This window comes from Dermatophagoides farinae, chromosome 4 (assembly GCF_024713945.1).
Source record: "Dermatophagoides farinae isolate YC_2012a chromosome 4, ASM2471394v1, whole genome shotgun sequence".
NCBI classification, from domain to species: domain Eukaryota; kingdom Metazoa; phylum Arthropoda; class Arachnida; order Sarcoptiformes; family Pyroglyphidae; genus Dermatophagoides; species Dermatophagoides farinae.
Window position 1 is genome coordinate 1,973,194 of NC_134680.1, and position 26,273 is coordinate 1,999,466.

General features: G+C 28.4%; 1 protein-coding gene and 1 pseudogene across 9 annotated transcripts; both read left to right on the forward strand.

The window, feature by feature from the left end:
- The first annotated feature begins 6,202 nt into the window (after positions 1-6,202).
- On the forward strand, positions 6,203-22,079 carry LOC124490396 (sodium/potassium-transporting ATPase subunit alpha). Of its 9 annotated transcripts, none has more exons than XM_075730174.1 (9): positions 6,306-6,469; positions 6,635-8,560; positions 18,393-19,663; positions 19,739-20,307; positions 20,375-20,943; positions 21,017-21,256; positions 21,327-21,457; positions 21,544-21,645; positions 21,756-22,079. In XM_075730174.1, the coding sequence occupies exons 2-9, from the start codon at positions 8,546-8,548 to the stop codon at positions 21,874-21,876; spliced, it is 3,018 nt and encodes a 1,005-aa protein (XP_075586289.1). In that variant the 5' UTR covers positions 6,306-6,469; positions 6,635-8,545; the 3' UTR covers positions 21,877-22,079. The 9 variants fall into 9 exon arrangements, with proteins under 9 accessions (XP_046908832.2, XP_075586289.1, XP_075586290.1 ...); XM_075730175.1 differs by lacking the exons at positions 6,306-6,469; positions 6,635-8,560 and adding exons at positions 16,894-17,146; positions 18,003-18,279; XM_075730177.1 differs by lacking the exons at positions 6,306-6,469; positions 6,635-8,560 and adding exons at positions 17,112-17,413; positions 18,003-18,279.
- Positions 22,080-22,953: 874 nt separating this feature from the next.
- Positions 22,954-26,264, forward strand: LOC124490398 (hsp90 co-chaperone Cdc37 pseudogene; annotated as a pseudogene).
- The last annotated feature ends 9 nt before the right edge of the window (positions 26,265-26,273 follow it).

Here is a 26,273-nt window from a genome sequence, read left to right on the forward strand (position 1 = left end):
ATCATCATCTTGGGAATCAAGAATAAATGACAAATTCATATTTATATTATTATTATTATTGTTGATGTCATTTTGATTCTGTCAAGTTATTCTTTGTTATTATTAGTTTATTAATGGGGAAAAATGTTTTTCTAACCCAAAAGTTACTAAACTTACTAATTAGTTGCTGGGTCAAAGTTTTATCTGTGTCCAGAAGTATATGTGTTGATGGTGATGAACAGCCAAAAAAAAATGAACATTTTGACCAGATATTTGAAAGAAAAGTTTTCTTTTCATTGTAATAATTACTTCAAAAGGAATTGACCATGGACTGAGAAAATTTTCTCTTCCCATCCTATCTATTCATTATTTATGTTCATTATTCAATCAATGGATTTTTTTTTGTTGCTGTTTGCTGATTGAATATCGATAAATAAACTTTATAACTATATATGAGTAGTGGAGAAAAAAAAGCCCAGCAGGCACCTTTATTATGAATCATGGTTATTCTATACATCATCGTTATCAACACTATATATATATACAATGTACATAATATCAAAAAAAATGACAGAAAAAAATTATATTTATCGAAAATTTTAGGAAAAAAAAATCGACAACGTCGACAACGACAAGGGCACCTTGGGCACACATACTAACCGATATGGATACAGAAATGGATCGCCAACAACAACAAACCAATTTTACCGGCCAGCAAAAAAAAAAATCTGTAAATTACCGATCGACAGCCAGACGGCAACGACAAAAATCAATGAAAAATTGTTTTGATTATAATCATAACCGTTTATGTTATGTGTATGGCTATTTTTATGATGAAAATGTATTTATGAGGACAACGTTTATTGTCAAATGGCATGGTTTTTCTTTTGGAAATAATTATTTAATTGTGAATAAGAATTCAGTTTAGTTTATTGAAGTTAAAATCGATGATGATGATGATGATGATGATTGTGGACGGAAATATGGCTTTATATAAAATTGTTATCATTTTGTTGCTCCTGTCAATCTTTTTTAAGTACAAGACATTTGTATTATCGATTATTGATTATTGATAGCAAGATTATGAAGCAACAAAATAATGATAATGATTAATGCTAATCTTTTTGACGATATTTCCATCCATTAACGTAGAAAAAAGTTGTTTTTTTTCGGTTTTGTTTTTATGTTATTCATGGAGAAAGAAACTTGTCTATGGAAACTTTTCTTGGATTATTATTTGAATTTCAGGTTGATATTTTTTTTTTCTTCAAACATGCACAACAACGAAATCCACATAGTAAATTTACATTTCTGGACATTTTTTTTAAAAATTTTTTTCATGCATATCTCTGGATCACTCAACTGTAAAACTATTAGAAGAACGAAAATTGGTTCTATTTTCAAATAAATAATGGCTCTAATGTATGTTTACATTGAAACTTTTGTAATGTTTTTATTTCGAAACAAAAAAAAAATAGAAAAAATAGAAAAAAACAAAATAAACCAGATCAAATACTGGGCGTTCAAGGTTTTAAATATGAATAATTTCAAAACAACAAAAAACGAAATGTGTAAACACACCCAATCCATATTTATTTACCAAGTCATAGAATAAATTTTTCTTTATAAATGATATTATTATATTCTGACTTGTATCATCGTGTCCTGTCAGTCATAATCGAATGTCAAAAAAAATGTTGTTGTTGTTTCTGGAACAGTCAGTCATAAAAAATATATAATATTCCATTCTCTATGTTGCTGTACATTTGACCAAACTCAAGAATAAGAGGGAAAACTTTTTAGGTTCCAATTGTCAATGAAATTCTGTTGTTTATCATGATCATCATCATGATATGATATGGTTGAATATGACGATCATTTTTTTTGGGTATATATCTGGTAAAATGTGTGGTTAAAATATTTTTTTTTTTTTTGGTTTTTTTTGCATTATCGATCAATGTGTCTGTGTGTGTGTGTGTGTGTGTGTGTGTATTTTGGTCTGTCGGTCGTCATCGACATAGGAACCAAGAAAAACACCGCTATTAAATGATAATATAACCATGATATGAACCACTTGCTTTCTTTCTTCCATTTCATTTCATTTAAATAAGCTACAAAACTCAAACAAAAAAAAAGTCATTGTATCTGTAAACGCCCAAAATACACCCATTCTGTATTAAAAAGAAATACTAAAAACAGAATTTATAGAAACTAATTTTTCTTTTCAGCTGTCGATTGTCCTTGTGTTTGTGTGTATGTGTTGGCCGTGATGTTAGTGTATGGTATGGTGTCGCAATACATTCTGTACACAATAAATCCAAATGTGTGTATGTTTGGAATTCTCTAAGGATCGAAGATGAGATATGAGAAAAAGAAAGGGGACAAAAAAAACAATACTTGGACTTTTTTTTGGGTCCCGTTTTTTTTTACCATTTTATCTATCCATTATATATATGTATCAATTCAGTATATAAACACATACGCGCACAATGCTGCAATACAGTGGTTGTATGTTTTTTCAAAGAAAATGTTCATTGTTGATAATGGTGGTGGATACTGCGCCTATTTTTTTTTTTTTTTTTTGTTGGATATGTTTTATGTGTCTGTGTTTTGTGTGTCCTATCATTGACATTGGACAAAATAATGATGATGATGATGATGATATCATAAGAAACCATGGAATATGCTTCATGAATTTCATGCTTGAGAATCATACCAAGAATTTAACAAATACAGAATTTTCTACATCAAAGTAGAAGTAGTTAAATATGATAGTTGAATAGAATGTAGTAGTATCAGTAGTAGTAGTAGTAGTATTAGTTTTTTGAAATAATAAGATTCAGCAAAAAAAAAAAAAAAATACATACCAAGCAACAAAACTGAACTGAACGGAATTGAACGGTCAAAATGAGGTCATTCTTCATTTCAGTTTTCCGTTCATTCATATTCAATAATGGTACGAAAAAAAATTCCGGTTATTTTTATTTCATTTTTCTCATAGCAGAATCCGTTATTATATAGACATGTCGATTCTTTTTGTGTCTTATATATAGATTCTATTATTTTCTTCTTCTTCTTTTTTTTACGTTCACCAACATACCACATATAGAATTTGTGAATGATAAATAAAAGCCATATGTACCGCTACACTTTTTGTAAAATACGTTTTTTATTCGAAATATATATGCTTTGTCGTCATCGTGATCATCATCATCATCATCAACATCATCAACATCATCGATAATCATCGATGATTGATTTCAATGGCAAAATAAAATAAAAAATAAATAAATACTCGTTATTATTAGCACTGAATATCGTATATATATGAATGATGCTGAAAAAAAATATATAAATTGTTTATATCGTAAAAAATCCTAAAACAATTTAGCATTTCAAATTGCTATTGCTGCTGCAGTAGTTTTTGTTAATGATGATGACATTGATTATATTGATACCGATATTGTCCATATGCGAATAATCATTGATGAATATTGAACCAAAATCATACATCATTTGTCTACATTTTCATTGACATCATCATCATAATTTCTGTCTATTTAGTATTTGATATATCAAAATTTTATGTCATTTCATTCGCTAATGATATGTGTTTTCGATTAATGTTTTTTTTTTTAAAGATTTCTGTTCAATTTTCGGCAATGATGATGATCTGATTTATTTTATTTTGTTTGACTGATAGGGCCACCAATATCACTATTATCGAATTTGAATTGATGAAAAGTTTTACATTTTTACCAAAAATAATCATAAATTTCAAGATAATATTATGTGATATAACCGCCCATTATGATGATGATGATGATGATGACAGGATTATTTTTAGGATTTTTTTTTTGTCTCAATTCATATATTCAAATGGAAATACGGTAGCGCCAGAAAAAAAATACAATATTGTTCCATATAATGAATGAAACAAATGATTAAATATTAATGATGATCATCATTTGCAAACAGAAACTGTTTGCGTGTGTGCGATTACAACAATTAGATAAATGGATTTTTTTTTTTTTTTGTTCAAGAGAACAGAAAAAAAAGAAAATTTCTAAACTTCCGAAACACACTACCAATATATACCTGAATATTTATTGAATTCTAAAACAAAAGCAAAAACAAAAAACATTCGATCGATATATCGATAATTTGTGTGTGTGTGTGGTTGTTTATGTGTAGGTTTGATTCTGGTTCATTTCCATGTAATTTTTGCTTGCTTGATTTTTGGATCATTATCATAATTATAATTATAATTATCATTAGTTTGAATTAATTTTCATTTATTCACATTTTCCTAATATAAATGTTGTTTGTTTGTCTTTATTTATTAAATATATAAACAACAACAATGATAAATGATAATAATAATAAATTAAATTGTAATACACACGAAACAAATGCAATGAAAATAAATGACTAGATTCTAATAGATCTATATTTGTGTATCTGTATGGAGGGCAAGCAATCAAAAAATTTAAAAACAAGAACAATATATATTTTATGTTGGATAAAGTAAACTTGTATTATATTTTTATGATGATGATAATGATAATGATACCCAGAATTAAGGATTCTTTTTATCCATAATCTCATAATAATAATAATAACTGAACTGAACTGAACAAGAAAAACAACACAAAAATGCAATTAACGGCATTTGAGAAAAAGATGAGAGAGAGAGAGAGAGAGAGAAAATTATTATTTTGTTTACTGCCTTATTATTAATATATGGCAAAATACAAAAAGTTAGATAAAGTCGCTCGATTTTTTCTGTGGAAGGTGGGTTGTTAGTTTTTTTTCTGTGCTTTAATTCTTCAATCAATATATATTCATGATGATAATGTCAACTAATTAATGGTAAAATGATAAAAACCGGTAATATTTAATGAATGTTTTGAAACACAAGTAAAAATAATATATTTTGCTCAAATTCCATTAAATAATTATATCGATAATGTTTTTTCTCTATTTTTGTTTGTGTCCGGTATAAATAATAATTAAATCTAATCACGATTTTTAATGTTTTTTTTTCAAAAAAAAAAATAGCCCAAATATTCATCATTAATGACCATATATTACACATTTTGGGTATTCATATTTGATGGTTTTTCTGTTCCTCAATCATATTATCATGGATAAAAATCAAAATTTTTTTCTTTGGTTTATTTATAATTCTGCGCATTGCACATACGCAGAATTATTCTATCATTCTTGATCAATAATAATATCCCACTACTATTACCACTAGTATGATGATTTTTTTTTTTTTTTTTGATCCAAATTCGTGATACTGACTTATGATATGACATTTTCAAAACGAAATGATGAAATTCAATTTTCATGGTTTGTTGAATATATATATTGAACACTCACCACTTCCTTTTTCTCACTCGTCATTATTATATCCGTTGCGTTTCAATTGGCAATTTACGATTCGTAAAAAAAAAATTTTTTTCATCAAGGACTCTATAGAGTGCCGCTAATACTACCACCACCACCACCACCACCACCATCGTCAAAGACAGATCATTTTATTCCATTTTCGTTACTCTTTTTCTATTGCTTTTACCACCATTCTCATCGTCATGATGATGATGATGATCATCATCATCATTTGATTTTTTAAATTGGGCGCCTGCTCTTTTTCTATGTTTTCAATGATAATGATAATGATAGCGGTATCATTTGTAGCCACGATGATGATGGTGGTGGTGGCCAAAATATCTGTAAGGCTTGTGTTTATGTATGCAGAGTCTATTTTCATTTTGGGAAATTTTCTTCTTTCGTTTGCCGTCATTGCAAAACGAAAAGAGAACGATGAGATGAATATATACACGTTTGAAGCTTTAGGTTTTTTAGTTTCTTTCTCGTTATACAATTTTTTTTTCTGTTGGATCGGTTCACAAACACACACACAACAACAACAACAGCAATAACATTTACATAAAGATTCTTGATTTCTGTTGGCAATCTTTTCATTTTGTCATACAAACACTATACACACATATCATTCTCATTCTCATTCTCATTAAACACAAACACATCGACATCGACATTGGATTTCTGTGGACAACATTACCATCATTACCACGACGACGACGACCACCACCACCACCACCACGATGAATATATTGAGGATGTGCGTCTGTTGAGTGAAAAAGAGTGAGAGAAAGTAAGAGAGAGAGAGAAAGAGAAAAAGATACAGACAAAAGCATGCAGAAAAAATTTTGTTGAATTATAATTTTTTTTTCTATCACTTTTATCAAAGAACCGAATATGAATTTTTAAAAATTGAAATTCTTATTTATTCATTTTCATTTACCACCATAGTTTAACATAAAGACATACAAACATTTGCATTTAATTCATTCATTTTAAAATCAATCAAATTTTTAATTGAATTTTATAAAAAATGAAAATCAAAGAATCAAATAAAAATCATAATTTTCAAAATTGTTAATTAAATTAAAAAAATGTAAGCATTTTTCAAAGAAAAATTCTCATTTTCTCTGTTTTTAGATTAATTCCAAATTTTTTTTTGTGTGTATGTTTGTGTTCGTGCGTGCGTGTTGGCTGTTTATTATTTATTGTCATTTCCTGTTTTGACCGGTTTTTCTTTTGTTTTATTTTTTTCAATCAGAAAATTTTTTTCTCACAAATAAACAACATTTTTTGATTTTCATCTTGCCTCTTTGTGATTCATCTATATATATAATGATTATATGAGAGACAACAACTGAAACAAACAGAGAAAAAAAATCAAAAAAAAAAAAAACTTGTGGCTTGTTGTTGGTTCTCTTTCTTTCTTGCGTTGTGAATTGTGGTAATAGTTTGTGGCGCCTGTGTTCATATCGTGATTGTGGTGTTCATCGTCAGAAAAAAAAGCGTATTTGCACGTGTTTTCTCATTTTCATCATCATTTTGTTTATGATTTGAATCATATCTGTTGTTTAAACAAAATTTTAATTCTTCATTTCTGACCACTACATCATTTAAATTTTTTTTTTCGCTATCTCACATGTCTCTGTGTATTTATTGTCAAAAAAAAAACACAAAAAAACATTATGAAGATTGATAAATGTCATGACTTATGAGTGTGTGTGCAAAATCTTTGACTAATTGTCATTAACAACAACAACAACAAAAAAAAATTTCTTTTCAAGTGATTTTTTTCCCTTTCTTTTCATTTCTCTGTTGATTGGATGTTATCATCATACATTTTACAAACAGACACACACTTAATCATTGAATGATCAAAAAACAGAACAAAATACCGACAACACATTGACATCATCATCATCATCATCATCATCAATAATCAATAATCATCAATCACAAATAATCGGCGTTTGACATCGAAATATTTGTAAAGAGGGAGAAAGAAAGAAAAAAAATTTTCGTCTCATTTTTTTTGTTGTTGTTGTTGTCATTTGTTTGTTTCAAATGTAAAAAATTATTTCAATGTGAATTTTTTATTTTTTCTTTTTTTTTCATTTGCACATTTTCAACACATTCATCACTGAATTATTTAACATCTACCAAACAATTCTACAACAGTGATAGATCATCATCATTCTATTCTATTGATCTCAATGGATTTTATTTCATTTTGTTTTTATTTATTATTATTATTTTTCATATTTTTGTTTTTAAATTAACTGTTTTTCTTTGAAAAAATGTGATGCATTTAAAAAACAATAATTTTTCCAATAACCATCATAATCATCATTTTTTTCTGGTCTCATTGTATCGAATCTATTTCGTTGTTGTTTTTTTTTTTTTTTTTTTGGTGAATCTGGACTATCGGCTCAGCATTGAAATATCGGCTTCGGATATAGCTGCTATATAAATAAATACAGAATAGAAAAAACGAAATAAAAATTTAGCAATAACCTAACAAATTCTTTCTCGTTTTTTTGTCTGTTCATCAAGTCTTCTCTCTCTCTGTGTGTGTGTTTTTTTTTGTGTTCATAGTTTTTCAACGAGCTTCTTCCTAAATATTTCTATCCAAGAATATTCTTCGTATCAGTGTCTGTGTGTGTTTGTGTATTTTTGCTTACACTGTGTGTGTGTGTTTGGTGTGACGTGTGTGTGTGTGTGTGTGTGTGTGGTGTTCTTGGTTTCGGTCTCTCTTTCCGTGTCTCTGTGTGTGTGTGTGTGTCAGTAAGTACAGTGGAAAAAGGAAAGAAAAACGAAAATTCTTTGGTGACCTAAAGACAGCAACCCGAAAACACATTTGACACACAATCAAACACACACACATTTGAACTGAATTGAGCATCCAATCATTATATCATCATCATTATCGATCGATACATTTTAATCATCAAATTTTGTTATAAATTTGTTTGATCTAATTGTGTCTCAAGTGTTTGTTTTTGTTTTTGTATGATTTGTATCATCCAGAATTCAACATCATCATTAGAATATCAACAAAATACCAACGATCAAATTATAATTTGAATTTCTTCATTTTTCTTCTTTTGTTTCATCATCCATATTGGTCAACATTAATTGAAGAAATTGTCGAAAAATAAATAAATAAACAAAAATGGCCAAAGTAAACGTAAGTTTCCAGTTATTATTACTATTTTGTTTCTTTAGAATCCCGAATTATTAGTGTTTTTTTATTTCCGGAATTTTGTTTGTTGTGTCAAGAAAAACACAAATTTTACCGCCTACACTAACACACAAACACGCTCACGCACCTATAGTTACATGAGATTATTTTTGAAATTTTGATTCTTCACATCATTAATTTGAACTTCTCCGATTTATTTAATTGAATTTGACATTTTCTGTTTAAAAAAACTATGAATTTTGCTTTGTATTGAATTCGTTGTCAACAATTTTTTTATACTAAAAATTGATTCTAACAGATTTTCCTACTCACTCAGTTGATTCATCAATAATAATGGTGTTATGATGTTCAGTGTGTTTTTTTCTTAATATTTGTTTTTGGTTTTTTTTTTTGGAACAAAGTTTCTTCTCAAATTTCAATTTCAACAAACAAACAACAAACCAGCAACAAAAAATTCTCTTAATACTTTTGTTTTTGTAAGAATTTTAAGACAAATACATATAATGAAAAAATTCCATTATGGATCGTTTAAAGCCACTTTATTTGTTTGTCTGGTGATGTTCCGGTTATTTTCGATCGATTTTGGCTCTTGAAAACACTTTTTTTTGTCATTTGTTTGTATGTTTTAATCTAAACAAACCAACCAACCAACCAACCACTAACATCATTTTCTTTTATTGGATTCAGTCATTGTAAACAATCGTTGATTGATTGCATTAATTTTGTTTTGTTACCATTTAGAAGAATTGCTCATACAAACAAACAAACAGACATTTTTATCCATCCACCATTATCATCATCATATGGAAATGGCATTTGACATTTATAACATTTTGCACTGAGCATCATATTCAACCTAGTAAAACAAATGCCGACAATTTGATTATGTGGGAAATCAACAATTTTTTTCCAATTTATTTTATTTTTTGATCTCATTCATTCATTCATTCATTTTTTTAATTATCGCCTAATTATAAATTTATCATCACAACCAGAGGAAAACGTTGATCACTTTTATATATCTTTTGATTTACTTAATGATTTGTAATGATTTTTGAAATCATTGAATGAATGAATGATCTTTGTATATGTGTGTATGGTTTGTCGTCGTCGTAGTCTTTTTTTTGTCAAAATGTGAAAATTTCCAACAATTGTAAATAGAATTTGGTTGTTGTTTTTTCTAGTCTTTGAATTTCCGATTTTTTTTTCTCATTGCTTTGCCGACGGCACGGATTGATTTGACACATTTTTTTCCCATTGTATTTCTAAGATTTTTTTTTGTTGATTTTATTTGTCTCCGGATTATATATGTATGAAATGCGTGATTTGATTCGAAAATCGTAAAAGTTTTCATTCTTTGTCTTTTTTTTTTTGTTTTTGTTTTCGTTGTTCACTCTGTCATGTTTATATATGGAGGAATTTTTCGTTTTTGGAAATTTTGAAAAATTGAAACACGATGAAACAAAATCCGATCATGATTATGATCAAAATCATCGTTCATTTCACAATTTTGATGAAAAAATTCTTCTGATTTTCGTTTGTTTGTTTGTTTGTTTGTGGATGTGATTTGAAATCAAAATATTAATGAATAATTTTTGTTAATAAGATTGTCATTCATTTATATATAGGAATTACGTTTATTGATAGAAATTCATTATTATTGTTGGAAATGAAATGATTTCGAAATTCTTTCCTCATTAATTTTAGATTCTTGGCCTATAGCCATAGGCAGCAAGCAACCGATTCATTATGATTAAAATTCTGATTCATTGTCATCTTATTGATTACAATTTATGAAATGAAATAAGAATCGCTCACGTAATCCATTGATCTGATAATTAAAATAAGTTTTATCAATTTTTTTTGTATGTTTGATTTGATTTAATCGAGACAAAAAAAAATTAATTCGATTCCAAAAATATCCCAAATTGTCAAAGCTTCAATTGAGAATTTAATTTGTGTGTGTGTGTGTATGCGGATACAATTCTTTCAATCATTTATAATTCTCAATTTTGAATCATGCGAATTGAATTGATCATTTCAATAGTTGTCAAGGTTTTTTTCTCTTTTGTTCAAATAACCACTTTGTATATCAATCATCAATGATTATTATCACAAGCAATTCAATTCAATTTGTTTCTTATTCGATTCAATCATGCATATCTCCTTGTCCAATTTGTTTCTCTCTTTCTAGTTTTTATAATAAAATGATTTTGAAATTTTGCCATTTTCAAAAAAAAAAAACTTTAATCACCTTGATTCTCACATTGTTCATGTTGTTGTATTCAGAAACAATGATGATGATGATGATGATGATGGTGAGAAACATGGATGATGATTATCGGTTGTCAAAAGTTTCACTTATATATAATGGTTCATTATACATGTCAATGATTATCGTCATAAACATTATAATAATGACATTTGTATTATCATGTTATTATTATTTAGTTGTAGTGTTTTTTTTCAAAATTGCAACATTGTGACTGGAATAACAAAATAATCAAGAATTTAGCCATTTTGGAACATTTAAATAGTGAATACACACCCATTATGTTTGTTGTTTTGCATTTTTCAATGTTTTTTTTTTATTCCAAGTCTATTTTTTTTTTGTTTTGTTTGATTCTCATTAAACATTTAAATGAATACTAGTTAAAAAAAATGTGCATCCAACAATACAATGATGTATATGTATAAACAATTATCATCATCATCATCATCATCATCACAATGATGATGATAATTAAATGAAAATATGAATTTCTTAATCACATATCTTTTATGCAAAAAATATAAATATAATTTAATAAAAACCGAACCGGCTCTTTCTCTCTCTCTCGCTCTAAAGGAACGTTTGAATTGATGATAAAAATGTCTTTCTTTTTTTTCCAAATGTCAATTCTTGTTTGTTGCAAGCATTTGATCGAAATTTATTTTTAGCTTTTACGATGTATATTTAAAAAAAAATCCTACTTACTATAATAATTTGAGATCATCTTGATTTGGTATTTTATTCTGAAATCCAAAAAATATAAAAAAAATAAAATGAAAAAAGACTAAATTTAGATTTTTGTTTTCATAACAATACAAAAAAAAACCTACATTGAATTAGGCTAAACAAGACCTAGATACACTGAAATAATGATGACGAATATATTTATTTATTTATTCATTACATACGTAAAGAATGCCTTTGAATTGCTCGGAATTGGTTAGAATACACATATGTTTTGTTGATTCAATGTCTTTATTTTGTTTGGTTTGGTTTGGTTTGGTTTGTATAAATATTATTACAAACAACAATTGTGTGATAAATCCATACATTGGAAAAGAGAAAGAGGGTTAAGTTTAGATTAGGCTTATTAGGCCACACAATTGGAATTTCGGTGCATACAATAGAAAAAAAAATAAAGAATTATTACAAAGCATAAACATCAGTTTCAAGAATTTTTTTTTATAATATTTGAATTATGATTGATGAATAATAAGAATTGAATATGATGATGATAATCATTAACGATGATAAATGAAAAAAGAAACAATCATTTGACAGTTTGTTTGTTCAGTTATCACAGTACATAATGATGATCATCGATATGTTCTTGAATGGCAATTTTTTTTTTGTTCGCTTTTAGCTATGCGTTTGCCAATCATTGAAATGGTGATTTTTTTCTGCCATTCAATACGATAATGATAATGAATTTGTTTTTGATATTTCAATATTTTTTTTTGTTTAAGTTTTAAAGTTTTTTTTTCAATTCGGTTTGAATTTTCTTGAAACTTTTTCCTTTTAATTTTTCTTTCGTTCAGTTTCTGTTGAATTTTTTTTTCCAATGTTTATAATTAACACAAATTTTGCCCGTAAGGTGTGTGTTAAAAAAAAATGTAGAAGAAATGTTTCCAATTTTTTTTTTTAACCTTTAGTCTTTTGGTTATGATACTTTTTCATTCTGGATTTTTCTATATATTCCATATCAAATTCATTCATCCAATAATAATAACAACCATGAAACAAAAAAAATTTCATAATGGGAATATATATCTATAATAACAACAAAATGAAATTCTGAATGTCAAACAAAAATAACCCCTTAACAGCTGGATGAAACACCACAAGATGGCAGCTCTATCAGACGACAGTGTTTTATTTAACTTTGACATTCAATTTCTCTTTGTTTGAATTTGGTAGACAAAAAAAAAAATCTTTTCCATTTTGATTTGATTTCATTTGATTGATTGATTGATTGATTGATCGATTTATTATTCACATGAATGAATAAATAAATGAATGTGATTAACATGACACATATGTGAATCTGGTTACACATGATCTGCTTACTCGAATAGTTGACATTCTACGTAACACTTCGATATATTCACGATTCAATTGAATTTCAATTTGATTCAATTTGAAATGCGTTCTCTAAAACCAGTGTTGACATTTGGTTAACGAATTAAGCACACACATACACTTTGATAGTAATTTCAATGAATGAACGAATCAAACGAAATGGAACGAACTGTAACGACAACAGCCCGAAAAAAAAGACTGTCAGAAAAATACTGCACAAATGAAATGATCCAAGACGTGTAAAGAAAATGTAAAGAAAAAATTCAATAATCGTAAAAACAGACAGACAGACAGCCAAAAAGATCCAGATGAAACAAAACAAAAAAAAAGCTGGAAATAAAATTGAAAATGGCACAACTGGAAATAACATTAAATTATGATCATCATCGTCATCGTCATCGTCATTATGATTATTATGCAAACAAATAATGTGGCACACACACACAAGTCTGGGCAAGATGATGATGATGATGATGGGTCGACTTTTTTTTCTATGAAATTATTTAAATTATTTTTTCACTTAAAGAACGAATTTTGCGCCACCATATTCTTTTCGCATTTTTGGTTGAATGAATTTCACATTCTGAATCGCTTTTTTTCATTGTTTATTTTCTGTCAAATTCGTTTCGTTTTTTTTTTGTTGTTGTTTTGTTTTGTTTGTTATTGTTATTAATTTTTTTTTCTCTTTCACGTTTGATTATCTAACGGTTTTTGTTGTGATGATTTTTTTTCCCAATATTTTTCTGTTTAAAGCTTTCTTTGAAAATGTTGTGTTTCTCTAAGATTTGATGATGAAAAACGATGGAAAAAAGTCTACATTTTTTTTTTGTTGTTGTTTTACGCCAATTCTTTTTGGATTTTCTCTATAAAACAATGCGGGTAAAATAATTTGAAGCAGTTCATTATAAATCTGTTTTTACCTTTTGTTAAAGAATGCTGATTGTGTTTACTGAGTAAATTCTGTTGTTATTTATTTAGATTATTCAAACATTTTTGTCATTTGTTTGTTCGTTTGTTTGGACAATTAATAATGTCAACCTTTGATATTTTCTTCAATAATAATGACTGTATTTCTGAGAAATATATAAAAAAACCGTCATGTGAAAGTTTTGCATTATTAGGCAAGCATAGAGGAATTATTATTTTTTTTACGTTGTTTGTTATTGTAGTTGATGATTTAACTATATGAATTATTTGTTATCATTTTTTTTCTTTGTGTGTGTGTGTGTAGGAAAATTCATTTTTTCTATTCATCCATGAAATGAAATCAAAAGAATTCACGAATCCTTTCTTAGATGCACACACAGACACAATGCTGTATATTCAGATATTCATTCTATTCATCCATTCAATTAATTTATTCATTCGAATCTTTCTTGTTCATCATCGTATTACAAAAGAACTTTAAATTATTATTGACTATAGCGAAAAAAATCAAAATAAATCGTGTGTGTGTGTGTGTATAGATTCAAGAATCGTTTGATAAAAAACTGTTTTTGCTGTGAATTTTTGTCTAGAATTTTCCTGAATTCATTCATTGTCTATCGATTGTTGTTGTTTGCCAAGTTTGTTTGTGTTTAAGCTTCTAAGAAATTGATATTCATAGCCTTAAGAATCTAAATTTTTAGTTATCTTTCATATTTTACCATATTCAAAAAGAAAAAATGTAAAAATTAATCATATGGACCATTCCAATGGAAATAAAACAAACAAATACAAACATACCTCAATCAGCGAAAAAAAAGCTAGCCTAACTGAATTGTTCAATCAATCAATCAATCATGATGCTTTGGATTTTCTCTGTAATTGTTTCGCAACAACAATCCATGATTCGATTGGATCGAAATGAATTCAGAGAATATTCTATGAGCACTATTATTATTGGCTGATCTTTTTTTTCATTTCACCAAGAATCAAAGTTATTTCTTCTCATTATTTTTTCTTTACATTTTGTTTATTCTATGGCTTATTATTATTTATTCTTTTCAGGTTCTTTGTAATAGTAGTTATACTATTTATTTTGGTTGCTCTTTCTTTTCTTATATTTTTTGCCATTGTTTCCGCTTTGTTGTTATGTTATGTTCGTTCGTTATTCATATTTCCTTCTTTTTTTTTGCTTTTGACGAGAATTTTCTTTTTCTAAGAAATTCTTTCATTGGTAATTTTGCTGTTGTTGTTGTTGTTGTTATCATTATTATTGCAGTTGTGAATCATCCTAGTTATTATCATTTTGTGCTTTATTGTCGTAAATCATTTTATTTCATTGCATAGCTATGAAAGAAAATCATAATTCATAATGAGAAAAAGGCTAAAATTTTGAATGTCGGTTATTTATATCCCCTAACATTTCATTATATTAATTGAAAGTTATGAAAAAAAATTGACTTATTTTTCAAAAGAAGAAAAACTAATTTTCATTTTATCAACTCAACTTTAAAATAAAATTGAAATTTTTTAACAAAATAAAACTCATATATATTACCTGCTACTGCTTCTGCTGCTGAATTAATTTTGAATGAATGAATGAATGAATGATACAAGCAACCGGATCCGGTTGAAATGATTTTTTTTCCTCAATGATTTTCTCACTATTATCATAGTTTTGTTCTATATTTTGAAATGGTATATTTTGTACATTGTTTATTATTTTGTAGAATTTTTTAAACTTGAACAAAAATTATTAATGAACTAAAATTATGCCAGGTAGTGTCATGATTTTTTTTTCTGATTGTTGCTACTCAGTATGTAGTGTGATTAGAGGACACCGGTGTCACACACACACACACACACACACATATCTGTCTGTCTACCTAATATCAAATTATCCTTCCGTCCGTTGTTTGTCCGTCATGATCATTATCAGTGATATGAACTCGAAGATTTTTATTTTTTTTTCTCATCTATGTTACTGTTTGGCAATCAATGACGATGATAATAATTACAATGATGATGATGACATTCATTTTTTAAAAATACTTTTTTTTTATCATTGAATATTTGAATTTTCAGTTCATTAATATTATGATAAATGTGATGTGATATATATTTAATATATTTCTTATTTTACTTGAATTTTTTTTTTGTCAATTATTCTTTGATTCTTTATGAGAATTTATAAATTGAAAATAATCTATTCTTATCAAGGTTATTCAAATACATATTGGATTATTGCTTCATGAATATATATATTAGACATAATTAGCTATAATAACTAGTAGCAGCAATATACAATTTATTAATGTTGTAGTAGTTTGTGTCCCTGGTTACAATATTCACATCCCCTACAAAAAAAAAATAAATAATGATGATAATAATAATAATTTTACTAGATCTATTGGCGTCCAGACATCAGTATCCAACGAATCAAATTTTTTTTTTCTGTTTTGTTTTTATTTAATGACACAATTTGACATCGAACAAGATCAGTGAGATGAGAAACAAAAATTATTGCTACTCTAATTTCTTTCAGTGTTTTTTTTTGTCATGTCATTCTCTTTTTGTTTGTTCAACACAAATGTATATATGGATTACTGAACAATCAATCTATGAACGGCGGATATGGAATTGGATGAACGAAAAAAAAATAAAATTCAATTCACCATAATAAATAACGGTAAAAACAGTTTATCGTTTCAATCAATCAAATCCAGTAGCATCATCATAATGAATAAGTTGCTGTAGTAGTAGCATCAGTATATTTTACACTTTTTTTCGATTTAAACACAAGCCAATGCAATGTTTCTATATATGTGAATATGTGTAACCATGTCTAATGAAGAAAAATTGATAAACTGAATGGATGTATTTTAATAATAACTATATTCTATGATCTGTAATAATTTCATGCCAATACACGAATCCATAAGCATGATGATAATCAGAACTAATAATTTCTGAAACATACACGCACACATACACACGCACACAGCTAGAAATTGAATGAAAAAAAAAATTAAAAACGGGATATCACAATATAACGGGAAGGATGTATATGTGTGGGGAGAGGGGTGGAAATGAATGTTTTATTTTGGTTACTGCTTCGTTATTACTGTAAAATGCATCTATGAATTATCATTTTTTTTCGCCACTATCATCATCATCATCATCATCATCATCGTCATCGTCATGATCGATTCGAATTTTGGTCGATATAAAAACGATGATGGTTTGAGAATATGATCTCGAACACTTGTTGTTGTTGTCATCATCGTCATCTGTAGGTGTGTGTGTGTGTTTTTTTGATGTGTTTACTGTTTGTTTTTCATTAATCTGTGTTTGTGTTTTAAATGTTTTTTTTTTAATATTCACATAGCTTGCAAATGATGATAATTCCTACATTTGATAATGTTAATGCCATTATTAGTTTGTAATCAACCAATCCTATATATTTCAGCCTAATAATAATAATAATATTTATATATACAAAACAACACACACACGCACAGAGGAATCGTGTGTCCTGTGAATAAAAAAAAAATTCAAAAACCGTTTGTATTAACTCTATTTACCATAACAATAACCATATACACAGTAGTTAATGATAAGCATTGAAAAATTTGCTAACAAAAAAAAAAAAAAAACAAAAGCATTCGTGATCCATATTCATTTTTTTTTCTATAGCCATAACTATTTAATCATTTCATTTCATTTTTGGTTGCCATACACAAACTTGTGTTCTATATATATTAAGTAACATTTGAAATAATAAAATCAATAAATAGCTTATTAGCTAATAAAAAAAAATTTTTTTTTGATTATTATACTGTTACTCTATAAAACTTTTTTACCAGGTAACCTAAGCAAAACGATTGGTAAACCTTATTGTGTTATTTTCAAAATATCTATCTAACCATAATAGAGTAACAATGTGATGATAATAAATGTCATCTCTAATATATTAATCATTTCAGGTCAATCTTATAATTAAATAATAATAAAGAAAATTTAAAATTCAAATTGTAATTGAAATGACAGATTAATTTCTCTTATTTTATTGTCAAAACTTTTTTTTTGTATTTTTTCACTTATATTTTCACTTCTAATTGAATTTATTTCTATCTTTGTTTTTGAATATAGCGTTCGATTGAATTTTTTTTTTTGTGCGAAAAGAAAAACAAAGTGTGTGTGTGTGCCTGTGTTTGTGTGTGTGTGTGTGTGTGTGTGAATCCAATAATTTTGGATCGATTCAACATATATCCAAATATTTATTCTTATTCTTGTTAGTAGAGAACTCAACTAAAAATCCGCCAAAATCTACAGCATCTTTTCATATTTTTTTTTATGTCTTGATTGTTCCGTTATTTGTTTTCATTATTGTGATAGAGCAAAATTCAAAAAATAATCATTCAAAATGGTAATTTTTCTTAATTTAGCTTTTATTCGGGATTCAAAGTTTTTTCTTTAAAGCTTTTTTCTATTTTTAAATTGATATTAATTTTTTTTTTACTGTTTTTTCATCAATAACAGGGAAATAAATCCTCAAAAAAGGATACGAATCTCGATGAATTGAAACAGGAAGTGTCGATGGACGAACATCGTATCAGTTTGGGTGAACTGTACAGTCGTCTAGGCACACATCCTGATCATGGCCTTACACCATCCCGAGCCAAGGAAGTACTATTACGTGACGGTCCAAATGCATTGACACCGCCAAAGACAACACCAGAATGGGTAAAATTCTGTAAACAATTATTCGGTGGTTTCGCATTACTGCTATGGATCGGTGCTTTCCTTTGTTTCTTCGCCTATGCAATTCAATCAACGTCTGAAGAAGAACCGGCACCGGATAATCTTTATCTTGGTATTGTATTGGCCGTTGTCGTCATTATTACCGGTATTTTCTCCTATTATCAGGAGTCAAAATCATCGGCCATTATGGAATCATTCAAATCATTGGTGCCACAATATGCAACGGTTGTTCGTGAAGGACAGAAACATACAATACCGGCCGAAGAAGTTGTTGTCGGTGATGTTGTTGAAGTGAAAGGTGGTGATCGTATTCCGGCTGATATTCGTGTCTTCAAAAGTCATGGCTGTAAAGTAGATAATTCATCATTGACCGGTGAATCTGAACCACAAACACGATCGCCCGAATTGACTAGTGACAATCCTTTGGAAACAAGAAATTTGGCTTTCTTTTCGACTAATTGTGTTGAAGGTGCCGCAACCGGTGTCGTCATCAATACTGGTGATCGAACAATTATGGGTCGTATTGCTAATCTGGCTTCCGGTTTAGAAATGGGTGAAACACCAATCGCCAAGGAAATCGCTCATTTCATCCATATTATTACCGGTGTGGCTGTATTTTTGGGTGTAACATTCTTTATTATTGCATTTATTTTGGGTTATCATTGGTTGGATGCTGTCATCTTTTTAATCGGTATTATTGTCGCTAATGTACCTGAAGGTTTATTGGCTACCGTAACAGTATGTTTAACATTGACCGCTAAACGTATGGCAAGTAAAAATTGTTTGGTTAAAAATCTGGAAGCTGTCGAAACATTGGGTTCAACATCTACTATTTGTTCGGATAAAACCGGTACATTGACACAGAATCGTATGACCGTTGCTCACATGTGGTTCGATAATCATATTATTGAAGCTGATACTACTGAAGATCAAAGTGGTGTACAATATGATAAAAGTTCACCTGGATGGAAAGCATTATCACGAACAGCATCATTATGTAGTCGTGCTGAATTCAAAGCTAATCAAGATAATATACCAATTTTGAAACGGTAATTGAATAATTATTTTTTTTACCGATTTCTTTACATGATTAATTAATGAGAAATTTTTTTTCTTATTCACAGTGAATGTGCTGGTGATGCCTCGGAAAGCGCCATCCTTAAATGTATGGAAATTGCTTTGGGCAATGTAATGGATTTTAGACGAAAAAATCAAAAAATTTGTGAAATTCCATTCAATTCGACCAACAAATATCATGTTACCATTCATGATTGTCCTGAAACTAAAAGCTACTTGTTATGTATGAAAGGTGCACCGGAACGTATTTTGGACCGATGTAGTACTATTTTCATTAATGGTGAAGAAAAAGTATTGAATGATGAATTGAAAGATGCATTCAACACTGCTTATCTGGAATTGGGTGGTCTTGGTGAACGTGTTATCGGTTTCTGCGATCTAGCATTGCCATTGGATAAATTTCCAAAAGGATATCCATTTGATGCTGATGAAGCTAATTTCCCATTGGATAATCTTCGTTTCTTAGGTTTAATCTCTATGATTGATCCGCCACGTGCGGCTGTGCCGGATGCTGTAGCTAAATGCCGTTCAGCTGGTATTAAAGTTATTATGGTTACTGGTGATCATCCTATCACTGCTAAAGCTATTGCTAAAGCTGTTGGAATTATTTCAGAAGGTAATTTATTGTTCGCTTGACTATTATGATCATAATTTTAATGGCATTTTTTTCTGTTTCTAAAAAGGTACCGAAACTGTTGAAGATATTGCCAATCGTTTGAACATCCCGGTTGAAAATGTTAATCCACGTGATGCTAAAGCAGCAGTTATTCATGGTCAAGAATTGAAAGATATGACATCGGAAGAAATCGATGAAGTATTACGACATCATTCTGAAATCGTATTCGCTCGAACATCACCACAACAAAAATTGATTATTGTTGAAGGTTGTCAACGACAAGGTGCTATTGTAGCCGTAACTGGTGATGGTGTCAATGATTCACCTGCATTGAAAAAAGCCGATATCGGGGTTGCTATGGGTATTGCTGGTTCTGATGTTTCGAAACAAGCTGCCGACATGATATTGTTGGATGATAATTTCGCTTCAATCGTTACCGGTGTTGAAGAAGGTCGTTTGATTTTTGACAATCTTAAAAAATCGATTGCATACACATTGACATCAAATATTCCGGAAATTTCACCTTTCCTATTCTTTATCATCTTCAATACACCATTGCCATTGGGTACGGTCACTATTCTTTGCATCGATTTAGGTACCGACATGGTTCCCGCTATTTCACTTGCTTATGAACAGGTAATGTATTTCATTGTTTTTCATAATGGAACATGATCTAATGGATAATTCTAATTTTTGAAAAAATATTAAGGCTGAATCGGATATTATGAAACGACAACCACGTGATCCACAACATGATAAATTGGTAAATGAACGTCTTATTTCGGTATCATATGGCCAAATCGGTATGATTCAAGCAGCTGCCGGTTTCTTCTCATATTTCGTCATTATGGCTGAACATGGTTTCTGGGGTTGGATGCTTTTCGGTTTACGTGAAAAATGGGATTCACAAGGTGTTAATGATCTTGAAGATGCTGCTGGTCAAGAATGGGTAATGTTTTTGTTTTGTGACACTGATCTCATCAATATTTTCAATATATAAAATTTATTTTAAAAAACAGACTTATCATGCCCGTAAAAAGTTGGAATACACTTGTCATACCGCTTTCTTTGTGGCCATCGTCGTTGTACAATGGGCCGATTTGATTATCTGCAAAACACGAAGAAATTCACTTGTTCATCAAAAAATGAAGTAAGAAATGTTCAAGTTTCCTTTATTCTTTAACTCTAATACATTTTTATCACCATTCTTTTCAATCTCAAAAAAAATAAATAAAGAAATCATGTGCTCAACTTTGGCCTTTGTTTCGAAACTGCATTGGCTGCTTTCCTTTCATACTGCCCAGGCATGCCTATCCTACTTCGACTATATCCTCTCAAGTAAGTGATCAAAAATAAGAAAAAAAAACAATAAATTTTTCATGAAAAAGCATTCTCACAATCCTTATGAATTCAAATTAATTATCAATGTTTTCTACTTTTAAAAATAGATTTACCTGGTGGCTAGTGCCGATTCCATTCTCTTTATTGATTTTTGTCTATGATGAAATTCGTCGTTTCATTTTACGTCGCAATCCAGGTGGTTGGGTCGAAAAAGAGACTTATTATTAGACATTTTTCAATACAAATACAAATACAATACAAAAATCCACTTAATCCATATTTGTACACACACACACACCATTCACACCTATCAATCAATTACAAAATTCAGATCAGAAAAAAACAGTTACCTGTCATATTTCAATAATAATTATGATGAAAATAATAATAATAATAATAAATCAACAACAGCCCAATTGATTATTGTGAAATTTATGCAATGTTGTTTTTATCATCATCATCTTAAACAATGATGAAGCAAAAACAAAAAAACACACAAGAATATATTCGTAATTGATGAATTTTATAATGGCAATTAATTATTAACTTAATTTTTCTCGATTCAAATTATTAATTGATTTAGAAAAAAAGAGCAAAAAATTTATTCTGCAACAAAAAAAAATTGATAAACAAATCAATTGAATCGATTTAAATCAAATCAAATCAAAACATCTCAATGCCATTATTATTATTACTCCACAGATATATACTATATTATTGTTTCAACTCGATTCTTAATTCTGTGGATTGAATTATTATTATTATTATTATCATTGTTCTTATCAATCAATCAATTGAAAACCATTTATTACAACCAGAAACTTACACAGACACACCTATCTAAACTATAGATTTATATTTAAAAAAAAATATAGAAAAAATTCCGGAAATTAGAACTATACAAAACACATTAAGTATAAGTAAACATCATCACTAGTCATTCAACATTCATCATCACAGAATACATAAACCAACAGAAAGATTGCAAACAGAAAGAAAAACTTATCAATTTTATTATTATTATCACATTATCATCATTCATTATTATTATTATTAATTATTATTTACTGGAATATATTGTTCTCGTTCTTCTTGTTGTTGTTACAATACAAAACAAAACATTTGAAATTTCTTTTACGTTATTGTGTTTTTTCGTTTTGTTTTGTTTTATTAATTTCATTTTTCATATAAAGGTAATTCATGTAATGTGAATGAATTACAAAATCATTATAAACACACACACACACACAAGCAGCATTGTATAGACATAATAACATAAACGCCTTCCACCAATTATCAAAAGAAAAGAAAATTATCATTCATTGTTGTTATTTGAATTTTAATAATAATAATAATAAGAAGAAGAAGAAGAGGAATAAATCAATGAATAAGAATGACACACATTGCACATATATATTCATTGATGATTGATCCATGTATTAATAATAATAATAATAATAACCAAATGAATATACCACCACCAACACCCACATACATATACATGGCTTATGGAACATAAATTAATCAAACAAAATTATTGTTAATTGAAAATTTAAAAAAAAAAAATTTTAATCTCACATAATCAACCAATTCAATTATGCACATTGTGACATCATCAACATCATCATCATCATTCGCAAATAAATTGAATTTCAATATCATCATAAACATTATTGATAAAAATTATAGACAACATAACTTGAAAAAATTTGAATTTATCAATAACAATTCTTGTGACAAACACACACACACACACATTTGTTATATTTATATGAAAATCAGTTAATCATCCTTTTCTGTTTCACTGTGGTCAATTTTTTTTTCACTTGTTTAAAATATCTAAAATATTTACAGACACACAACACACATTAGATTATCATTATTATTCATACAATGAGAGAATTTTAACAGTAAAAAATTTATTATTCATCTTGTTATACGCCCATAATGTTTTATTGAATTTCTTTTGGCAAAAAAAAACACACATACAGAATTATTGTGAATGACATTCAAATGGGAAAAAAACCCACACCCACTCCATTTCACACACATCAATTCCAATGCAAAATTTATTCATCATGCATAAATTGTTTATTGAAAAAAATTTTTTTGAAGCAAAAAAAAACATGAAAATCACCATGTCACCGGCAAAAAAAATGTTTAAATATAAAATTCTCAAGTGATAATTATTGTAATTTCAAATCCACAAACACACTTACGCAAAAATAACAAATAATTTGAATAATTTCATTTCATTTCATCATTTTCATTCATCAACAACTACCATCACCATCATAAGCCATCATCACAAAAAAAAAATTCATCTAGTGAATGATTCTACTATGGTTCATTCATTCATCTGATTGAATTCGATTCGATTCGATTCGATCAGCTCATAACATCATTATCATCCGTTCCATTACAAATGAAGAAAAAAAAATTCATTCAATTCATTTCTCATTACGATCATAATTATCATCATCATCGACAATATATATGACTTCCGTTTAAAAAAAAAATTTAAATAATTTTTACACAGCTGAATAATTAAATATACAAACACACATACACACACACGCACGCACGTACAGAGGATATTAATGCCTAAAATCTAATTTCGTTTCAGATGATAATGGTAAATTTTTCTGTTTATGTTTCTTTTATTATTGTTGTTTTTTTTCTATTAAATTGATAATAATTTGTGGCCTCTATATATTTTAGACAATATTTAACATAATATATTTAGTTTTCAAACAAACAAACAAAAACTAAAATTCTGTCTGCCCAACCTCATTGAAACAAAATCAATCAATCAATTTCACACACACACACACACACACATACAAATTTTCCTATATGTTTCCGGTTGCTCATTTCATCATCATTATCATCATCATTTATTCATTCAAACTATTATTAAATTGATATCATTATTTCTGAAAAAAAATGAAAAACTTTTTTTCCCAAATGAAAAGGATCCATAATAATAGTATATCATCGAGATAACGAAAATTGTATCAACATTTTCACCATCATCATCATTACCATCGATTACAAAACAAAAACGATGGATTCTTGAAATTAGGGAATTACATTCACACACACACACACAGGTATTATTAATTACAATAATCGATCGGGCAAATCCAATGTATGTTGTGTGTGTTAAATCATCAATCAGAAAAAAACATCAAACACACATACATACACACACACAACACACCATGTTCTATATAATAATTATATTATAGGGGAAAATATTAAAAACAATAAAATTTTTTTCTTTTTTTTTCTTGTAAAATTCAAAATTTAATTTTCTAAACTCGTTTTATTGAAATATCCGATGATTCGGTATTTTATTCGTTAATTTTTTTTTGCCTTTCTTGCTCTGTATGTGTGACACGTCGAACAATTAAAATAAAAATAAAAATGGTTGATTATAGTCGTTGGAATCGTATTGAAATATCCGATGATGAAGATGATACACATCCAAATATTGATACTGGATCATTATTTCGTTGGCGACATCAGGCCCGTCTAGAACGGATGGAGAAACATCGTCAAACTAAAATGGATATTGAAGGTCGATTACAAGAAATTGAAAAGAAATTATCCGAATTCAATCATAATGATGATGACGATGAAAAGAAGAAAGAAAAAGAGAAAATTTTGGAAGATAAATGTAAAATTGATCAGGATCTTTCCGAATGGAAACGTATTGACCGATTACAACCATGGAATGTTGATACCATTAGCCATGATTCATGGAGTAAAACAATTATTAACCGAAATGTTATCGAATCAAATAATAATGAAATTCATCAATCTAATAATAGTGATGATGACGATATAGATGAAATAAATGATGTACAAATGGATCAATATGCTAAACACTTGGAACAATATGAAACAGTTATACGTGATTTTGCATTCCATTCACGTTTTGATGATTCACGGCGATTTTTGTTGGAAAACGCAAATATTGTATGCCAACATTCATTAGATTATCTATCACTATGGTGTATTCAATTGAAGATTGAAGAACGTACAGCCCTATTGGAACATATTGTTCGCCAAGCTGTATTGATACAATTAATTCTTGATCTATCTAAAACGGTACGTGGTACTGATCCACGTGATTGTTTGCCAACATTTTTTAGTAAGGCACGTGAAAATTGGCTAAAATTTGAACAATTATGGGAACAAGAAATTGCTGATTTTCATAAACGTATACAAACAGCAGCTGATATGCGTATAGAACGTGCCATAAAGGAACAATCGGAAAAACCAGAAGAAAAGCTTATTGGTCCAGGTGGTTTAGATGTACAGGAAGTTTTTGATTCACTGCCAGAACCATTGCAAGAATGTTTCATAAAACGTGATATACAAATGTTGAAAGAAACATTAGAACAAATGAATAGTGATGAAGTTGAATATCATATGAAACGTTGTATTGATGCCGGTTTATGGCTAACTGAACGTCCAGAAGATGATGATGAAAAACGTTTACGACAATTGCGATCAGAACTCGAAACAAATGTTGATGAAAATTCAAATAAACATTCTGAAAGTAGTGAAGATTTAGAATAAATTTGATTGGAAAAATTAAAATGTTTTTTTTTTGA